This window comes from Thermobia domestica, chromosome 2, assembly GCF_964235325.1.
Source record: "Thermobia domestica chromosome 2, izTheDome1.hap1.1, whole genome shotgun sequence".
Lineage (NCBI taxonomy): Eukaryota > Metazoa > Arthropoda > Insecta > Zygentoma > Lepismatidae > Thermobia > Thermobia domestica.
The window spans coordinates 81584527-81600325 of record NC_137455.1 but is presented as its reverse complement, the minus strand read 5'-3'; the positions used below and the strand labels follow the sequence as shown (position 1 = coordinate 81600325).

The following is a 15799-nucleotide window of genomic DNA, read 5'->3' as shown; positions in this document are numbered from 1 at the left end:
CCGCCGTCGTCAAAATGATGGAAGAAAATCGAAAAGTGACGTCTTAATTAATAGCAAATATAATCAATATACCTAAAACTGTAGTTTTACAAATTTTAACCGAAGATTAATGTAAATGCAAGCAAGTTTTATTCTGCAGTTTCTGACTCAAAAACAAATCGTAACTTTGCATCATTTACTTTACCCTCTCGACTTCTCTCCGCTAGATGATTTTCTATTCCTTAACCCTTTTCTTGACAATGTATCCTTTGGAATACATAATGCTTTTGAATATTTTTTGGGTTACTTTGTGACTACCTATTTTTGGCAATGTATCCTATGAGACACTCTACGTCACAGCCTTCTCTAAATAAAACATAAAACTAAAATGTGCAATTATGTCTTATTTTACAATTATTTGACACGGAAATCGCATGCAGTATTTTTTTCTGAGCAACGCAAGTCTTCTTGCCAAGAAAATGGCTAAGGTGAAGTTGCAACTGAAGGATGAAAATTGTATTCCATCAAGAAGATTCAAAAAGGCGTGACAAACCAGCTGAACAGAATTCCCGTTGAAAATATGTGCTCGGCAGTGGAGCGTATTTTAAATAAACATTTTTTTAAAAATATATCAGCCTTCTTATTTCTCTTCCAATGACCCTAGTCCGGGAACTTATGGACCGCACTGTGTATATAACAGTATATGCCATGGACATTTTGTTACCAGTAGAGCAATATATCAGTATCAGGTGGAAACTTTTCAAAATACCCTCGTAATTACCGTAAGCATTGTTAGGAAGTCATGATTACAACAAGTATTCTTTTCATACTGGCAGGTCATTTGCCGAAAGATATAAATATTCTTTGCGCTATGGTCCTAAGAAAATTTAAAATTGTCATCTTAATGTTGTCCACCAATTCTTGGAACATCTTTCTCACTTTTCTTCTTCACTATGCTTACTATCACTCCTATCAAAATAGATATTTCCCTATTCTAACCTTTTCAGTACCTTACCTCTTCTTTTTATTGCAACTTTGCTCTTCTGTCTGTCATTATTCATAATATTTCCTGATTGGATTTTCGTTTTACCTAGATAATATTCCTTATTCTTCTACATACCCACATTTTCAGAATTGTATATTTTCCTTGTGTCCGCGACAACAATTCCCTTGAATTTTTACAGTAAATATGCTTCTACTTCTACAGAAGCTACTGAGAGTTTTTGTTTTTGTAACTTTTTTGTGTTTAAGAAACCTTTTGCAATATTTTAGAAATAAATGGTAGAAGTAGTGGGAGGCTTTTTGATTTAAAGAAAGTGATGGACGAGAAGCATAAAACAAGATTGATGGGGACGAGAAAAGCATTTCTAAGTTCTTCAAAGAACATCCACTCTCTGCCTTGTAGTAAACATGTATCTACGACTCGACAATGTCGTTCATACTTTCACATTTGTAGAAACACAAATATTCTAAGGGGAAAAAAGCAAAGCTTTCGTTTTACAACTACCTGTAAAACGGAAAGTTAACACTAAATCCAAAACTACTCCTAATTTTCTCAGTTAAATAGTTTTATTTTCTTTATGAACGTTATAAATTGTAAAATATACTTATTTTAAAGAAAGATGTACCGATCGTCCATCTTTGTCAAATATAAAACCTAAGTCTGAAACAGAATTACTAAGTAACAAGTAAAATACTTTTACTTTAAGATTTCTTAATTGTATCTATGATTACAAATGCATGTTTTTCTTTCCCTATCACCTAGAAATTAATCTATCTTATGTGCAAATTCTGATCATTTCCTTTCTCAAGCGAAAAGAGACATTATAGTTAAAATTTCAGTGTATTTTTATAAGAAACAATTTTTAAAGAGATATAGTTTAATTATTTTTTCTGTAGTTTTATTTCATAAATTTATAGTGTAATTTCACAGTACTCTAAATATTTTGTGAATGTTAGGTCTTAGATGAATGTGTACTTAAGCAAAAGTGCATTTACACTTTCAATTTTCATATCTGCAACGTTAGACAACCAACAATTTTCTTAGGGTGTTTCGTTGAGAACTACATAAGGCGTTCTACAAGCGCCCTAGTTTGTTTCAAAAATATCACTGTAGCAAACTGCAAAAACATAGAAAAATACCCATGCCTCTGCGACGAATAAAACGTCAGGTAGAAGAAATCGTTTAGTATCTACTGAGCGATTGTTTTAACCTTAGACATACCAAGGAAAAATCAATGTTGGCCATATATTCATTTTATTTCACAAGTTACAGTATTTTGTAAAATCTCTGAATGTTTAACATTATTCGTTTCAACGTTATCTTCAATTTGTTAGTTATCAGTTTTAATACCTCTACTAAAACTTTACTAAAAAAATAACAGGTCGGGATGTTTTGACTTCCATCTTTGATTTGCAAGATTTTTTCAGCAAAACCATTCTATTTTTTTATTTTTTTAAATGTATTCTTCTTCTTCTTCTTCTTCTTCTTCTTCTTCTTATTATTATTATTATTATTATTATTATTATTATTATTATTATTATTATTATTATTATTATTATTATTATTATTATTTTCACTTACATATTAAAGTTAACAATGATATTTTCTGGAGTTATACTACTGGCTTCCAGTGTGTCCAGAAAATAAAACAAAAAAGAAAAAACGAAAAAGGTAAAGAGGAAAGATAGATAACCTAAGAAAGTAAAAACAACATTGCAATGTGTGTCAGTTCAATTTTCGAAAACCAATGCATCAATAGCAAATATGCCATATGTTTCAAATATGACAAAAAGTCATATTTTGTATGCACATAACATAAGTTTCTGTAATTTAATCCCCAATTAATAATACAAGCATGTTTTTATTAGAGCATTTACAACATCAAAAGAATACGAGTTCTCTCTTCTAATACGCCATAATATATCCCTTGCGATATGACAAGTAATCAAGAACTGTAATTTCGTAAACAAGAATAAACTAAAATGAACCAAAACATAGTCAAATATGAATATCGATCACTGATTCTGACAGTATTTCAAGTAGAAGTATCTCCACTCTCTTTTTCTCTCGGTTACTACATGCATGATTCTGGCATCTCATCTCTAGATGGAGAACTTTGAGCAAAGAGAAGTTATCATGCACCTTTCAAGAACAAATTAAATTTTAAAGTATTAAACTTTCGGTTTGCCGGATGAAGGCTTAAGAAGCTAAGTTTCGGTTAGGACAAAACCATTTTGAAGAAATCTTGATTGTAACCCAATATTTCTTTTCTACCATAGAAACCTGTTCGTCTTGAAAGATATTTAATTAATTACGTTTAAATGTAAAAGAAGCGCCTTGTGTGGGAAGATAATACATTACTTTCTGTCAAAAAGATTTTTGTCGAGGGTCTACATTGTTTACTAGACTGTTATTTACCGCGCAGTTATCGTGGTTCAGTGTTTATGGCGCGCTACTATTAATTTGGAGATCTCCGGATCGGATCCACGGTTGGCAAGTGTTTATTTTTACTTTAGAATTGGTGCTGATGACACATGTTATTCTATCTCGAGATATTTGAATACTAATACGGAATGTACTTGAACCTGAACCCACAAAGTGGGTGTGATATATATATTTCCTGAAAGCTTGGGTCAAGGTAAGATCAAAACCGGTTACCAAAATTGGGGAGATCTCAAGCATTTCGCTTGAGGGCAGCACGTTACTCATTTTTATTAACACCTTTAAGCGTGTCTTAAAGTCCGTTGCAACTCCGAAAAATCTTAAACTTAGGGACAAATATGAAAACAGTAAAACATGTCTTTCATCATTTCAAAAGTATAACGTATCAAAGTAAAATAAATTGTCTCAGGGTCCCCCTCAGGGTCCCAGATGGGTCCAACTCAAAATTTTAAAATGGAAATGGGAATCAACTTTCACATCGTATGGAAGTTGGTGTTATATAAAAGAAGATAAATCAAGTCGCGGCTCTCTACGATAAGCCTATGAAAAATAACGGTGCTCAAAATATCAACACGATCTTCATTGCAAAGTCTATGGCCACTCGTATATATCTGAAACGGTGGAATAAGTGTAGAAACAAAAACATGGATATGTCATTTTTTCAAATTTATATTGATTCAAAGTAAAAAAAAAAGAAATGTTCCAGAGTCCCTCGCAGGGTCCCAGACGGGGTCCAACTCAAAATGTTGAAATGCAAAGGGGTTCAAGTTGAGTATCGTATGAAAGCTGATGTTGAGTGAAAGAAGACGAAACAAGTCTCGACTCTTGATGAAAAAGTCTACTGCCACTCCTATTAATCTGAAGCGGTGAGACAGGTGCAAAAACAAAACAAAACAAAACAAATACTAGAATGTATCAAAGGAAATGACTCATGCCACTTTGTAATGCTTATCGATAATCGAGACTTGTCCGAAGTCCAATTCTGTATCATTTAACTCGAGCTTTCACATGATGTGCTTATATCCATCTTGGCACTTGAAACTTTTGAGTTGGACCCCGTCTGGGATCCTGCAGTTGAAACTGAGATAATTCCTTTTACTTTGAAACATTCTAGTTTTCTTTACACCTGTCTCACAGTTTCAGATTAATAGAAATGGCAATACACTTTTACATCAAGAGTTGAGACTTGTTTCCTCTTCTTTCACTTAACATAGGCTTTCATACGATACTCAATTTGAACTCCTTCCTATTTCAACATTTTGAGTTTTGACCCCGTCTGGGGCCCTGCGAGGGACCCTAGAACATTTTTTACTTTGAACCATTATACTTTTGAAATAATGATATATCCGTGTTTTTGTTTCTACACCTATTCCACCGTTTCAGATATATATACGAGTGGCCATAGACTTTGCAATGAAGATCGTGTTGATATTTTGATCACCGTTATTTTTCATAGGCTTATCGTAGAGAGCCGCGACTTGATTTATCTTATTTTATATAACACCAACTTTCATACGATGTGAAAGTTGATTCCCATTTCCATTTTAAAATTTTGAGTTGGACCCCGTCTGGACCCCTGAGGGGGACCCTGAGACAATTTATTTTACTTTGATACGATATACTTTTGAAATGATGAAAGACATGTTTTTCTGTTTTCATATCTGTCTCACCGTTTCAGATTTTTCGGGGTTGCAACGGACTTTAAGACACGCTTAAAGGTATTTAAAAAAATGAGTAACGAGCTGCCCTCAAGCGAAATGCCTGAGATCTCCCCAATTTTGGTAACCGGTTTTGATATTACCTTGACACAAGCTTTCAGGAAATAGTCAAACACAACAAAGGTTACAATGTTGGACGCCCACCTTACCTGCTTCAAATCCACCCAATGTTCTTTTCCTTCAACAAGCACACTCATATGTCTCTACATTCGTCATAGACTGAAGTTATATATCTAAACATAATGAGATGTGAGAAATCTATTCCCGTGGTCTTAATTTGTATTTTTTTAAAATAACCTCTACTACAACTACGATACGAATACAGTAGAAACATAATAATTGTAACTGGAATCGCATATGGTTTAATATTCATAGAAACTTTCTTCCTAGCTGTGTACGTAGTATATGGTATAGTGTTGTTCTTGATATTCATGCTACTAATCAACGTTTGTTCGACATCCATCGCCTACCGCATAATGCGTGTTCTCACTGTGGCTAACCCGATGTCTGTGTGGTTACAACTATGTGCTCTTCTTAGTATCGTATGTCGGACATTTCTACACCACTTTATTCCTGATATTATTATTTTACTCGATTATCATTGGTACCCTCCAACCCGCAATAATGCTGTCACTTGGCTTATAGGACATACCTTATAGTATATTGATTGAAGTCGCCGTCACATAAGTGTCACAGATTACCTTGAATTCTTAAAACGCACCAGATGGGAAACTTTTGGTATGGTAACTTTCCAAAAGACTTTCGCAAACTTTCTGACTCCCTCATTTTGACATGATATAACTAGTGTAAAATCCGTAAGATCATATTTGTATCACCACTAAATCTCTATATGAGGCGCTTAGTATCAAAAGCAGCCAAATCCATTTTTTACCGAAATTGAGTTATATATCGCTTGTTATGTTTGATCTAAAGGAATTCCATGGAAACAGAATTTTGTTTAAAATTTTAATATTTTATTCTAAAAACTAGTTCAAATATGGAACTTTGTACTCGTGTATATGGAGCTTCACTGCACGTTTTGCGGGATTACTCGAAACTAAGCGAAATGGGTGTGGCGGATTTTGATACTAGGCGCCTCATATAGCACTGCCTCTATTTAAAGTTCTTGCCTATTTTTAATAAGCTCAAACAACGTATTCTGATGTTTAGATTGGTATTGTTCTTAATGTACTTTAGCTGTGCAGATATCCTATTTGTTTTTGCTTCTGTCTTATGTGTAAATGACCAAATTCTTTTCTGTCTCTAAATGAACTTGGGAAATAAAGATGATAAAAAGATAGTTGTGTGAGTGTTCCTCCTTGGGGCTCCTGGGTTCGATTCTCGCTGAGGTAATTAAACAAATTTTTATCATTTACAATATTGATATTTCTGATGTATAATAACAGGAAACATATTCAATTTCTCTTAGTCATAGAATTGAAACGACTTTCTTCACAGGGGAAATACTAACAACATTATGTCACATGTCCACAGTCTTAATTCGTACTTTTGAGAACGTAACGCGTTTGGCAAACAATTCATGAATACACCAGGCTCATCTTTAGGGCTTAGTATTAGTCATAAATGTATCTAACCAAAAGCAAACGTTATTGTTTCCAGCAATTGTAGAATTGTTCGTAACTTATTCCACTATAACTACTACTGCTAGAAATAATAATAATAATGTTTTTGTTTATTTTCCAACACGTTACGTGTATCTGTTCAACCAAAATTTATAAATAGAAACCATTCTGTTTTATATTTGTATGTATATTTTGTTGAAAAATCGATATAACGCATACATAATTCGAATTCTTTTATCTGAAGAATTGTGACGGATCTAGGCTTAATTTTTCGACTTAGTTACTGAACAAGTTTCCAAGTTTACGTGAACAGGAGTGTACCACTGAAACAACCCGAAAATGCAATATATCTTATTAGAATAGGACGCAATATCAAGGTCTCAAATCTTCAGTAATAATAATAATAATAATAATAATAATAATAATAATAATAATAATAATAATAATAATAATAATAATAATAATAATAATAATAATAATATAGAAGACAAATTCCGTATCAGGACACATTGTATTAAAGTCTATAAAATCGGATGTAACATTATGCAAAAGTTACAAAATAGTCAGAATTGGAGAGAAGTGTTCGGACCACACTAGAACATATCTCCTGTGTACGTCCCTACATGTAGCTAAATATTAAGCGAAAAGTTTCCAATAAAATGCCATGTAGAAAGTAGCGCTACTGAACTAACAAGAGCCCTAATAAAAATTGGTTTTAAGTTTTACGTTCCATGGTTATGCCGGCTAAGCTAAAGGAGACGTCGATGATGAGAATGAAAGAAATAGTAGAATGAAAAACGGAGAAGGAAATAGAACCCCATGACCCCCCCCCCCCACACACACACAGAACAACATTTGTGCAAGCCAATAGAACCCTCCAAACAACAAGCTCAAGAGCTGAGTTGGCTACGACTGAAACAACCACAAAGAAAGCGCTTAACCTTTTTGGAATAGGGTGAACCATTAAGTTCACAAAATTTCAGTAATAATAATAATAATAATAATAATAATAATAATAATAATAATAATAATAATAATAATAATAATAATAACAGTAATGGTATTAAAATTTTTAAAGTTGCCATAAAATTAAACAAAACTTACAGAAAAATCGGAATTTCTGGGAGGGTTTCCGGACCTCCAAGACACACCTCTGCAACTACCAATATATTAAACAAAAGAAATTATAAAACGATATGCAGAAGAAATTATAAAACGTTTGCTAGAAAAATACCTACACATATCATAATTCGATGAGTTGCGAAATACAAAATAAGGGGAATAGCATTCAAGGTTCAGTCTACAGAACAATTGTTACTTAAAGAATGGACATACACTATTTCTAGAATCGAGATAAGACGAGAAATGTTTACGATACTTCTCGTCTCGTCTCGATTTCCATCTCCAAAGCGAGATGATAATTTGAATTTGGCTTGTCCAGTACCAAATGTGAAATGTTAATTCTAGTCTCGATTTTGTTTGTTTTGGAAAGAAGATGTGAAATTTCTCTTCTTGTGAGCAACACTAACCAAAACAACAATATTCGTGCCAAATGTCACGTTTCGGCTTATAATGGTATGATCTGAGGAATGATAAGCTCCGAACATTTTACATTCTACGAAATAATAATAATAATAATAATAATAATAATAATAATAATAATAATAATAATAATAATAATAATTATTATTATTATTATTATTATTATTATTATTATTATTATTACTCCTGAAAATTCAAATATTGAAACATCTTAGTATTCAAATATCTCAAGATAATAAAACGTGTGTCATCGCCACCAAAAGACCACCAAAAATTCTAAAGTAAAAAATACTTGCTGGATTTGGCATTCGTCCGAGGACCCCCAAATTATTGGCCGCGCGCCTTAGCCAAGGAACTACGATCCCTACACTGTAAATAATTCATCTTTAGTGTGTTTACGATAATTTTCTTTGATTCCACTTACAAATTTCTTCTTATTTTTCTTCGTTTTAAAATGTCTTTCGTTTTACTTTTTTGATGATATAAGTCAATAATCTTTGGCATAGTTTATATAAATAACTTGAGTTGTTCTTAACCTTAGGTTCACAATTTTGTCTCTTCTCCGCACGAAACTACAGATATGACAGATATTCTCGTACTCTGCATTTGATTCCAAAGTAGTCGCCAATACCTCGTCAAGGACTTATGTCCACCATGATTCGTAACATCAATTCCAGGAAGCGTTAAACCATGTAGACCCGCGATAAAGATCTTTTTGGCAGATAGTAATGTATTATCTTACCACACAAGGCGCTTGTTTTAGATTTCAGCGCAATTATTAAATTCCTACCAAGACACATAGGTTTCTATGGTAAAAAAGAAATATTGGGTTACAATCAAGATTTCTTCAAAATGGTTTTGTCCTAACCGAAACTTAGCTTCTTAAGCCTTCATCCGGCAAACCGAAAGTTTAATACTTTAAAATTTAATTTGTTCTTGAAAGGTGCATGATAACTTCTCTTTGCTCAAAGTTCTCCATCTAGAGATGAGATGCCAGAATCATGCATGTAGTAACCGAGAGAAAAAGAGAGTGGAGATACTTCTACTTGAAATACTGTCAGAATCAGTTATCGATATTCATATTTGACTATGTTTTGGTTCATTTTAGTTTATTCTTGTTTACGAAATTACAGTTCTTGATTACTTATCATATCGCAAGGGATATATTATGGCGTATTAGATTCTTTTGAAGTCGCAAATGCTCTAATAAAAACATGCTTGTATTATTAATTGGGGATTAAATTATAGAAACTCATGTTATGTGCATACAAAATATGACTTTTTGTCATATTTGAAACATATGACATGTTTCCTATTGATGCAATGGTTTTCGAAAACACTGCACATCTTGTTTTAACTTCCTTGAATTGTCTTTTTTTCGTTTGTTTGTTTGTTTGTTTCATTTTCCGAGCACAGTGGAAACCAATAATATAACTTCAGATAATACTCTCGTTAGCTTTAATGTGTAAATTAATAATAATAATAATAATAATAATAATAATAATAATAATAATAATAATAATAATAATAATAATAATAATAATACATTTTTTAAAATTAAAACTACGATGGTTTCGCTGAGAAAAAATTCTTGCAAAGGAAAGATGGGAGTCAAAGCACCTTGACCTGCCAATTTTTCATAAGGTTTTAGTGATGATATTAAAACTAACTAAAGTCTTCACTAACAGAAGTGAAGATAACGTTGAAACGAATAATGTAAAACATTCAGAGATTTTACAAAATACTCTAATCTGTGCAATGAAATAAGTGTTTGACCAAGATTGATTATTCATTAGTATTTCTAAGGTTAAGTAAGCCCTCTTTGTGACTTCCTCATTATATCAATCGTTGTGTAGATAATAAACGGTGTCTCTTACCCGATCTTTTGCTCGTCGCAGATTCATGGACATTTCGTCTATTTTTTGGAGTTTGCTACACTGAGATGTTTCGAACAAACTAGTGCACTTGTAGAATGCCTTATGTAGTTCTCAGCCAGTCAAGTAGTGTGTATACAGTTCTGACTTGATAACATCTGAAAATATTCTAAATTCCGGTTTTCTAAATATTTGTGTTCCCGATAACGCACTTCATTTGTTTTAATGCTTACAAATTATTTGATGTTTTCATTGATTACTTGCTAATAAGCTATATTTGATTGTAAGGGGTACAGTGACTCAGCGGTAGAATGCTTACCCCGGAAACAAGAGGTCCATAGTTCGATTAGTGTACATGTACTTTTGTGGTGGCCAGCATCATGTCCGTGGGTTTTCTCGACGTTCTTGCATTTCCTCCCACGTTTTCATTCCACCAATTATTTGATAATCATTAACTTTCAATAACAATCCGTTTTCTTTTAGCCTAGAGAGAATACTCGAGACGTAAAACTTAAAGATTTCATTTTATTTGACTGTAAATTTTAGATACAATATCAGAATATATGATATCATAAACTAATATGCTTTTTCTTTTACAACAAATATGAATTGAACATTTTTAAATTAGAAATATCCTTTAAAAAACAGGAATTCAAAGAAATCAGTTCTCTTACAGATTCTGCATCTTCTTAACAGTTTCTGAAAATTTAGTATCCTATTCTAGTATTTAATTCATTCCCTTCTAACATTATTCGATTTTTGACTTATTTATTTTAGCTTAAGTAGGTATTTTTCCTGGTATCTCTAGAAACGAACATGCTTGAAGATATAATGTCTGTATAATAAATGGTTCACTTGTATTTATTCACAGAAAAACAGCTACTTTTACGCTAACTCTGATTAAGAAATCAATTACACAATTAAAATTAAATTTAACCTGTATTTAACTACGATAACTTTTATTTTTCTTTATACTTTCTAGATCTGAACGATCGGGAGTTTATTTTGCTACCGAGCACATCATTGCTTACAAGACTGATGTAACATTTACAAAATTTGATCTTCTTGGTAAGTGGGATCACTCTAATGTACAATCTAAATCTGAAAAGTTAGTTAACAAAATATTATCACATGAATGAATCGTTACTCAGATTATACAGAAAATGTGAACAACTTAAAATTTAAAACAAAGATATGATAGATGGAGAAGCATATTTTACTCTTAAACATTATCAAGTTTCTTTTATAAAATTAAGACCGAAATCTCTTCGTGGTTTATGGATAGAATATTAACTCTTTCTTTAAAAAAAGCTACGTTAAATGAGGCATGTTCCGTCCCTAGATAAGAGATTGTCATCTTTCTGTTCTTCGTATTAGCACAGTTCTAGCAAATCCTTATTATTGTCCGAGCACAGAAGCGTAAAATACGATTTGATGTGATATTATTACAAGAACTAATTATCACCCTTATCTTGTGGCGTGATTCTGTGCTTCAATACTCTTGGTGGTGTGGTGGAAACAGCTTCTAGAGCGGTAAACACAAATAATATACAATAACCTTGATATACTTTTACTTTACAGTTTAGAGTCCCTTTCAGCAGCGAGGTTATATAATCAGCAGCGAGCTCCCGTCGGGAATCGAACCTGGGTCTCCCACTACAGTAACCTTGAAACATTAATTCCCACAAATACCACAGGACACTACTTTTCAATATACTCATACCAGAATTCAGACATTTTTTCATACCTTTGCTGATTTTTCTATTCCAATGTTGCAACAGCCAGTTACTTGGAAGTGAAATTAACATACGACAGCCGTTTGCAGTTGTTCATCACTATCAAATGTCTAGCAGACAACCATTTCTTGAGGTCTAAGAAGACATGAAAATCGCTCGGTATACGATCCGGGCTATACGACGGATGACAACCAATCTTCTGCAGTCTTTTCACTGGGATGTGTTTGAACATGCACCATATAACACGAATCTTGTTCTAAGCGATTTTCATATCTTCTTACACCTCACAAATTGTCTGCCCAGTAAGGATTTTGATAGTAATGAATAATTGAATACGGCTGTCATACGCTGAGTGTTGCGACATTGAAACACAAAAGTTGATCCCCACAATATGACAAGTATCTGTATTCCGCTTGTGAATATGTTGAGATGTAATATCACCTGTCCATGTGTGGGAATAAATGTTTCAAGTCCATTGTATATTATTTGCGCTTACCGCTCTCGGGAAATGTATTTTCTGGACGTGCCTCACAAATGGTGGTCCGCACTTCCTCGAACTGCACTAGATTTTAAGTCCCGTTCGTGATTCGGAGCCCAAGTCAATAGTAGATCCTTCCTTCATAAATTTGGTACTGCTTCCTGGTTCGATCCCGGCTTCCACCAACGTTTTTTATCGTATACTGTATCCACCGTCATGCTTTACATACAGTTCATACCATGCAGTATTCACACTCTCCAGATGGCAATCCATCCCATATGGCTCTGGGTACCCAGCTGTTGTGCACACTGAGAAAAATCCGTTCTCTGGATAGCGGTATATTGTACAAATATACGGAATCTTCTTGCTTACTACAGACATCAGTACGGAGCATAAGTTATCCGTTTGCTACATAGGCACTGCCCTGAGATGTTACATCATGCTCTTACAGGATGTTTGATATCTAACAGTCTTCCTTATATTACATACATACTGTATATGTATGTTACCTTCGTCAGCTATATATACACGTCCATTTGTATGTGAGATCCTCACCGCCTATATTGTTTCAAACGGAAAATACGTATAGATGGAACACTTATACGGAAAATATTATAAAACATGCGTTTTCAGTTATACGTCTGTTGTACGTTAAGTCCAAAAGCTACAGGAAATACGCATGTAACCTACCTTTTAAAGTACGCCACCTACATTTTTTTCTTAGTGCAGATAATTGTATGGTACTATTGTACAGAAGGCTGCTTGGTCACGGAATTACCAGGGATAAAAAGCGGACAACCAAATTCCAAGGTATTTCTTCTCTCAGTGTTGTACCGTCATCTCAAAAATTTTCATTTCACCAATCCTTTTGTAACCATGCATCACCTGCCTCTTTTTAACGTTTAGGATTTAATATGGAGACTTTAAACTTAAGAGTTCATTTTATTTCATATTACTAAATACATTCTTTATTAATTATGTATTTGATTGTTTATGATTTTGCTCTCTTTACTTGGCATACAGTAATTCTATCTGTAACTCTTCGAGACAATTGCAAAACCGTTTCAAATTGCTTCAGCCATTGTAGTCCAGAATAAACCATTCCTCAGCGTAATAGAAGATAAATTTTCAGCTTGTTTATGTACAGAACTTTCTCACTTAAATAATTGTTTAATACTTTACGCAATACCATACTTACTTTTTATTACATACTGTTAAAAGTTAAGTCGTGAAGGTAGTGTCAATATGACATTACGATTAAAACATATAAGAACAATCTCTTTTATCTTTACAGCTAATTTTGGAAGTATTTTTGGATTTCTTCTTGGTTGTAGTGTTCTAAGTGTTTTAGAAGTTATCTATTTCTTCACACTAAGACTTTGGTTCGAATATCAAAAGACGTTTGTATTAAATACAGAGGTTCATGGTGTTCCTACAATCAGTAAGCCAGAGCAAGATGGTGTTAATGTTGAAGTATGGAGGTGTGTTCACAACCGGCGTCGCGAAATAGTGGAGCATTATAGACATCGATTAATGCCTTTATATGGACGCCTCACACTAACTCCAGCAATCATAAGACCTACGCCTTATATACGAGGAACTTACTATTACAAAGGGAATGGAAGCTAGTAGATGAGGGTAATATCACAATTTAATCAAAGTAATGTGTAAGAACATAAACTGTACAAAAAATAATTGTATTATTATTTTCTAATAAAATCTTTTTAAGGAAAAGATATTTCAGTGGAATTTTATTTTTGTTTATAATAGGATTATACAGTACAGCATCGTGTGTTTCGTTGTGTGCTGAGATCCAATTTTGATGAGTCATTAGTTAGATATTTGTTCAGCTAGAACGTTTTCGTATAGTGGCAATATTTTAGTTGGTTTATTTCATATGTGGCGGTAGCCCAGTGGAGAAGCGTTCATCTCTGGTGTGAGGAATCCCCGGTTTGATCCGATGCCATTCGACTTCGTGATGGACAACACTGTATCAGAGGGAGTTCTCGTTTCCTACCATATTCTCATTCAGTTGGTTCTTTAATAGTCATTCACCTGCATTCAACGTCCGTCTCATTTAGCCTAAACGGTATTATCGTGAGACGTTAAGTTAAAGTCATTTCATTTCATTTCTTTCAACCCCATTCGACCACTTGGTGGATACTTAACACATTCCACTCGCAATCTCTACGGATACTTTCCTACTAACTTTTTTTCTCCAAGAGCTGTATTATAAATTTTACGTATCTTTAAAAAATATTCTCGCATACCCCAGGTGAATAACACTGGTTTCAAGGCTTTAAAATAAATAGTCAGTGAGTTGTATATAATTGCAGAGCAGATTTGCAGAGCAAGTAAGTTCTTTAGTACGTATTGAGTTCAAACTAGAAATTTTAAAGATAAATGATGATGCTTATGTATCTTACTCTACTGGCAATATTTGGTAGGAATGTCAACAAGAATAACTTGGAAGTGTGTGTTTAGTGAAATATGTAATCTCCTGAAATCAAATGGAATTTCCAGCTTTACGACCTGCGATTATACTCTTTCGACTTAAGATGAAAAATGGTTAATCAAAGTCAGTGGCGCAACCAGCTATGAGATCGGGGGATCCAGGCCCCTCTCGAAATTAACTTGCTTATCTTATACACAGCACTGCAAACAAATTTTGGTGAAATTTTCTATATATATTTGCTTGGTAGTTTGGCCCCTCCCGAAATATAATCCTGGTTGTGCTACTGATCAAAGTGAATAGTTATGAAAGAATTGGTGGAAACGAGAAAATCTCTAAAAATTGTGGGCATGTTATTTATCTGCTACAAACTGCCATTCCCTAGAATCGAACCAGTAATCCCTTACTGCCAAGATAATCACTTTACCACAAGTCCCCATACACTCGGTAATTCCTTACTGCCAAGATAATCACTTTACCACAAGTCCCCATTTCTCCGAGGGAACGCAGAAAAGTTGAAGCTTATTGAACTAAACCTGGCATTATTGTTATTGTTAGACTTCCAAACTATAAATGGAACTATAAGTGGAAGTGCTATGTATAAGTGTCAGAAGTTTTACAGAACGGCTTTCTTCGTCCGTCCGTTCGTCCGTCTGCCGACAGATATCATAGCAAAAAGAGTAAGAGATATCAAGATACAATTTTCTGATTCAGCATCCCCATAATAGGTTCCATCTCCTCAGTTGACTTTCTACTCAAACCGGACGTGGTTCAAGTTAGTCATTTCCGGTTTCAACGTTTATCGCCATAGAATTAAAATGGTTATAGCGAGATGTGGCTTTCTGGTAACGATTTAGTGTCTCTAGGCAGCAAAACCACGACTATCCCAAACATTCTACCAAATTCAGAAATGGTTCAAATTCACTACGACTTCTGGTTTTAATGCTGATCTCTGTAGATCAAAATGATAAGAAATAGAGAGAAACGGTTTT

The 15799-nt window shown here is 33.6% G+C and overlaps 1 protein-coding gene across 1 annotated transcript in view; it reads left to right on the top strand.

Annotated features, from left to right (window-relative positions):
- The window catches only part of LOC145679089 (sodium channel protein Nach-like), a 111895-nt gene extending 97911 nt beyond the window's left edge, over positions 1–13984 (top strand). The window contains exons 7-8 of the mRNA XM_081749684.1: positions 11124–11209; positions 13650–13984. Of these exons, the coding sequence (XP_081605810.1) occupies positions 11124–11209; positions 13650–13984 (421 nt within the window). The remainder of the gene's footprint in view (positions 1–11123; positions 11210–13649) is intronic.
- Positions 13985–15799: the final 1815 nt, after the last annotated feature.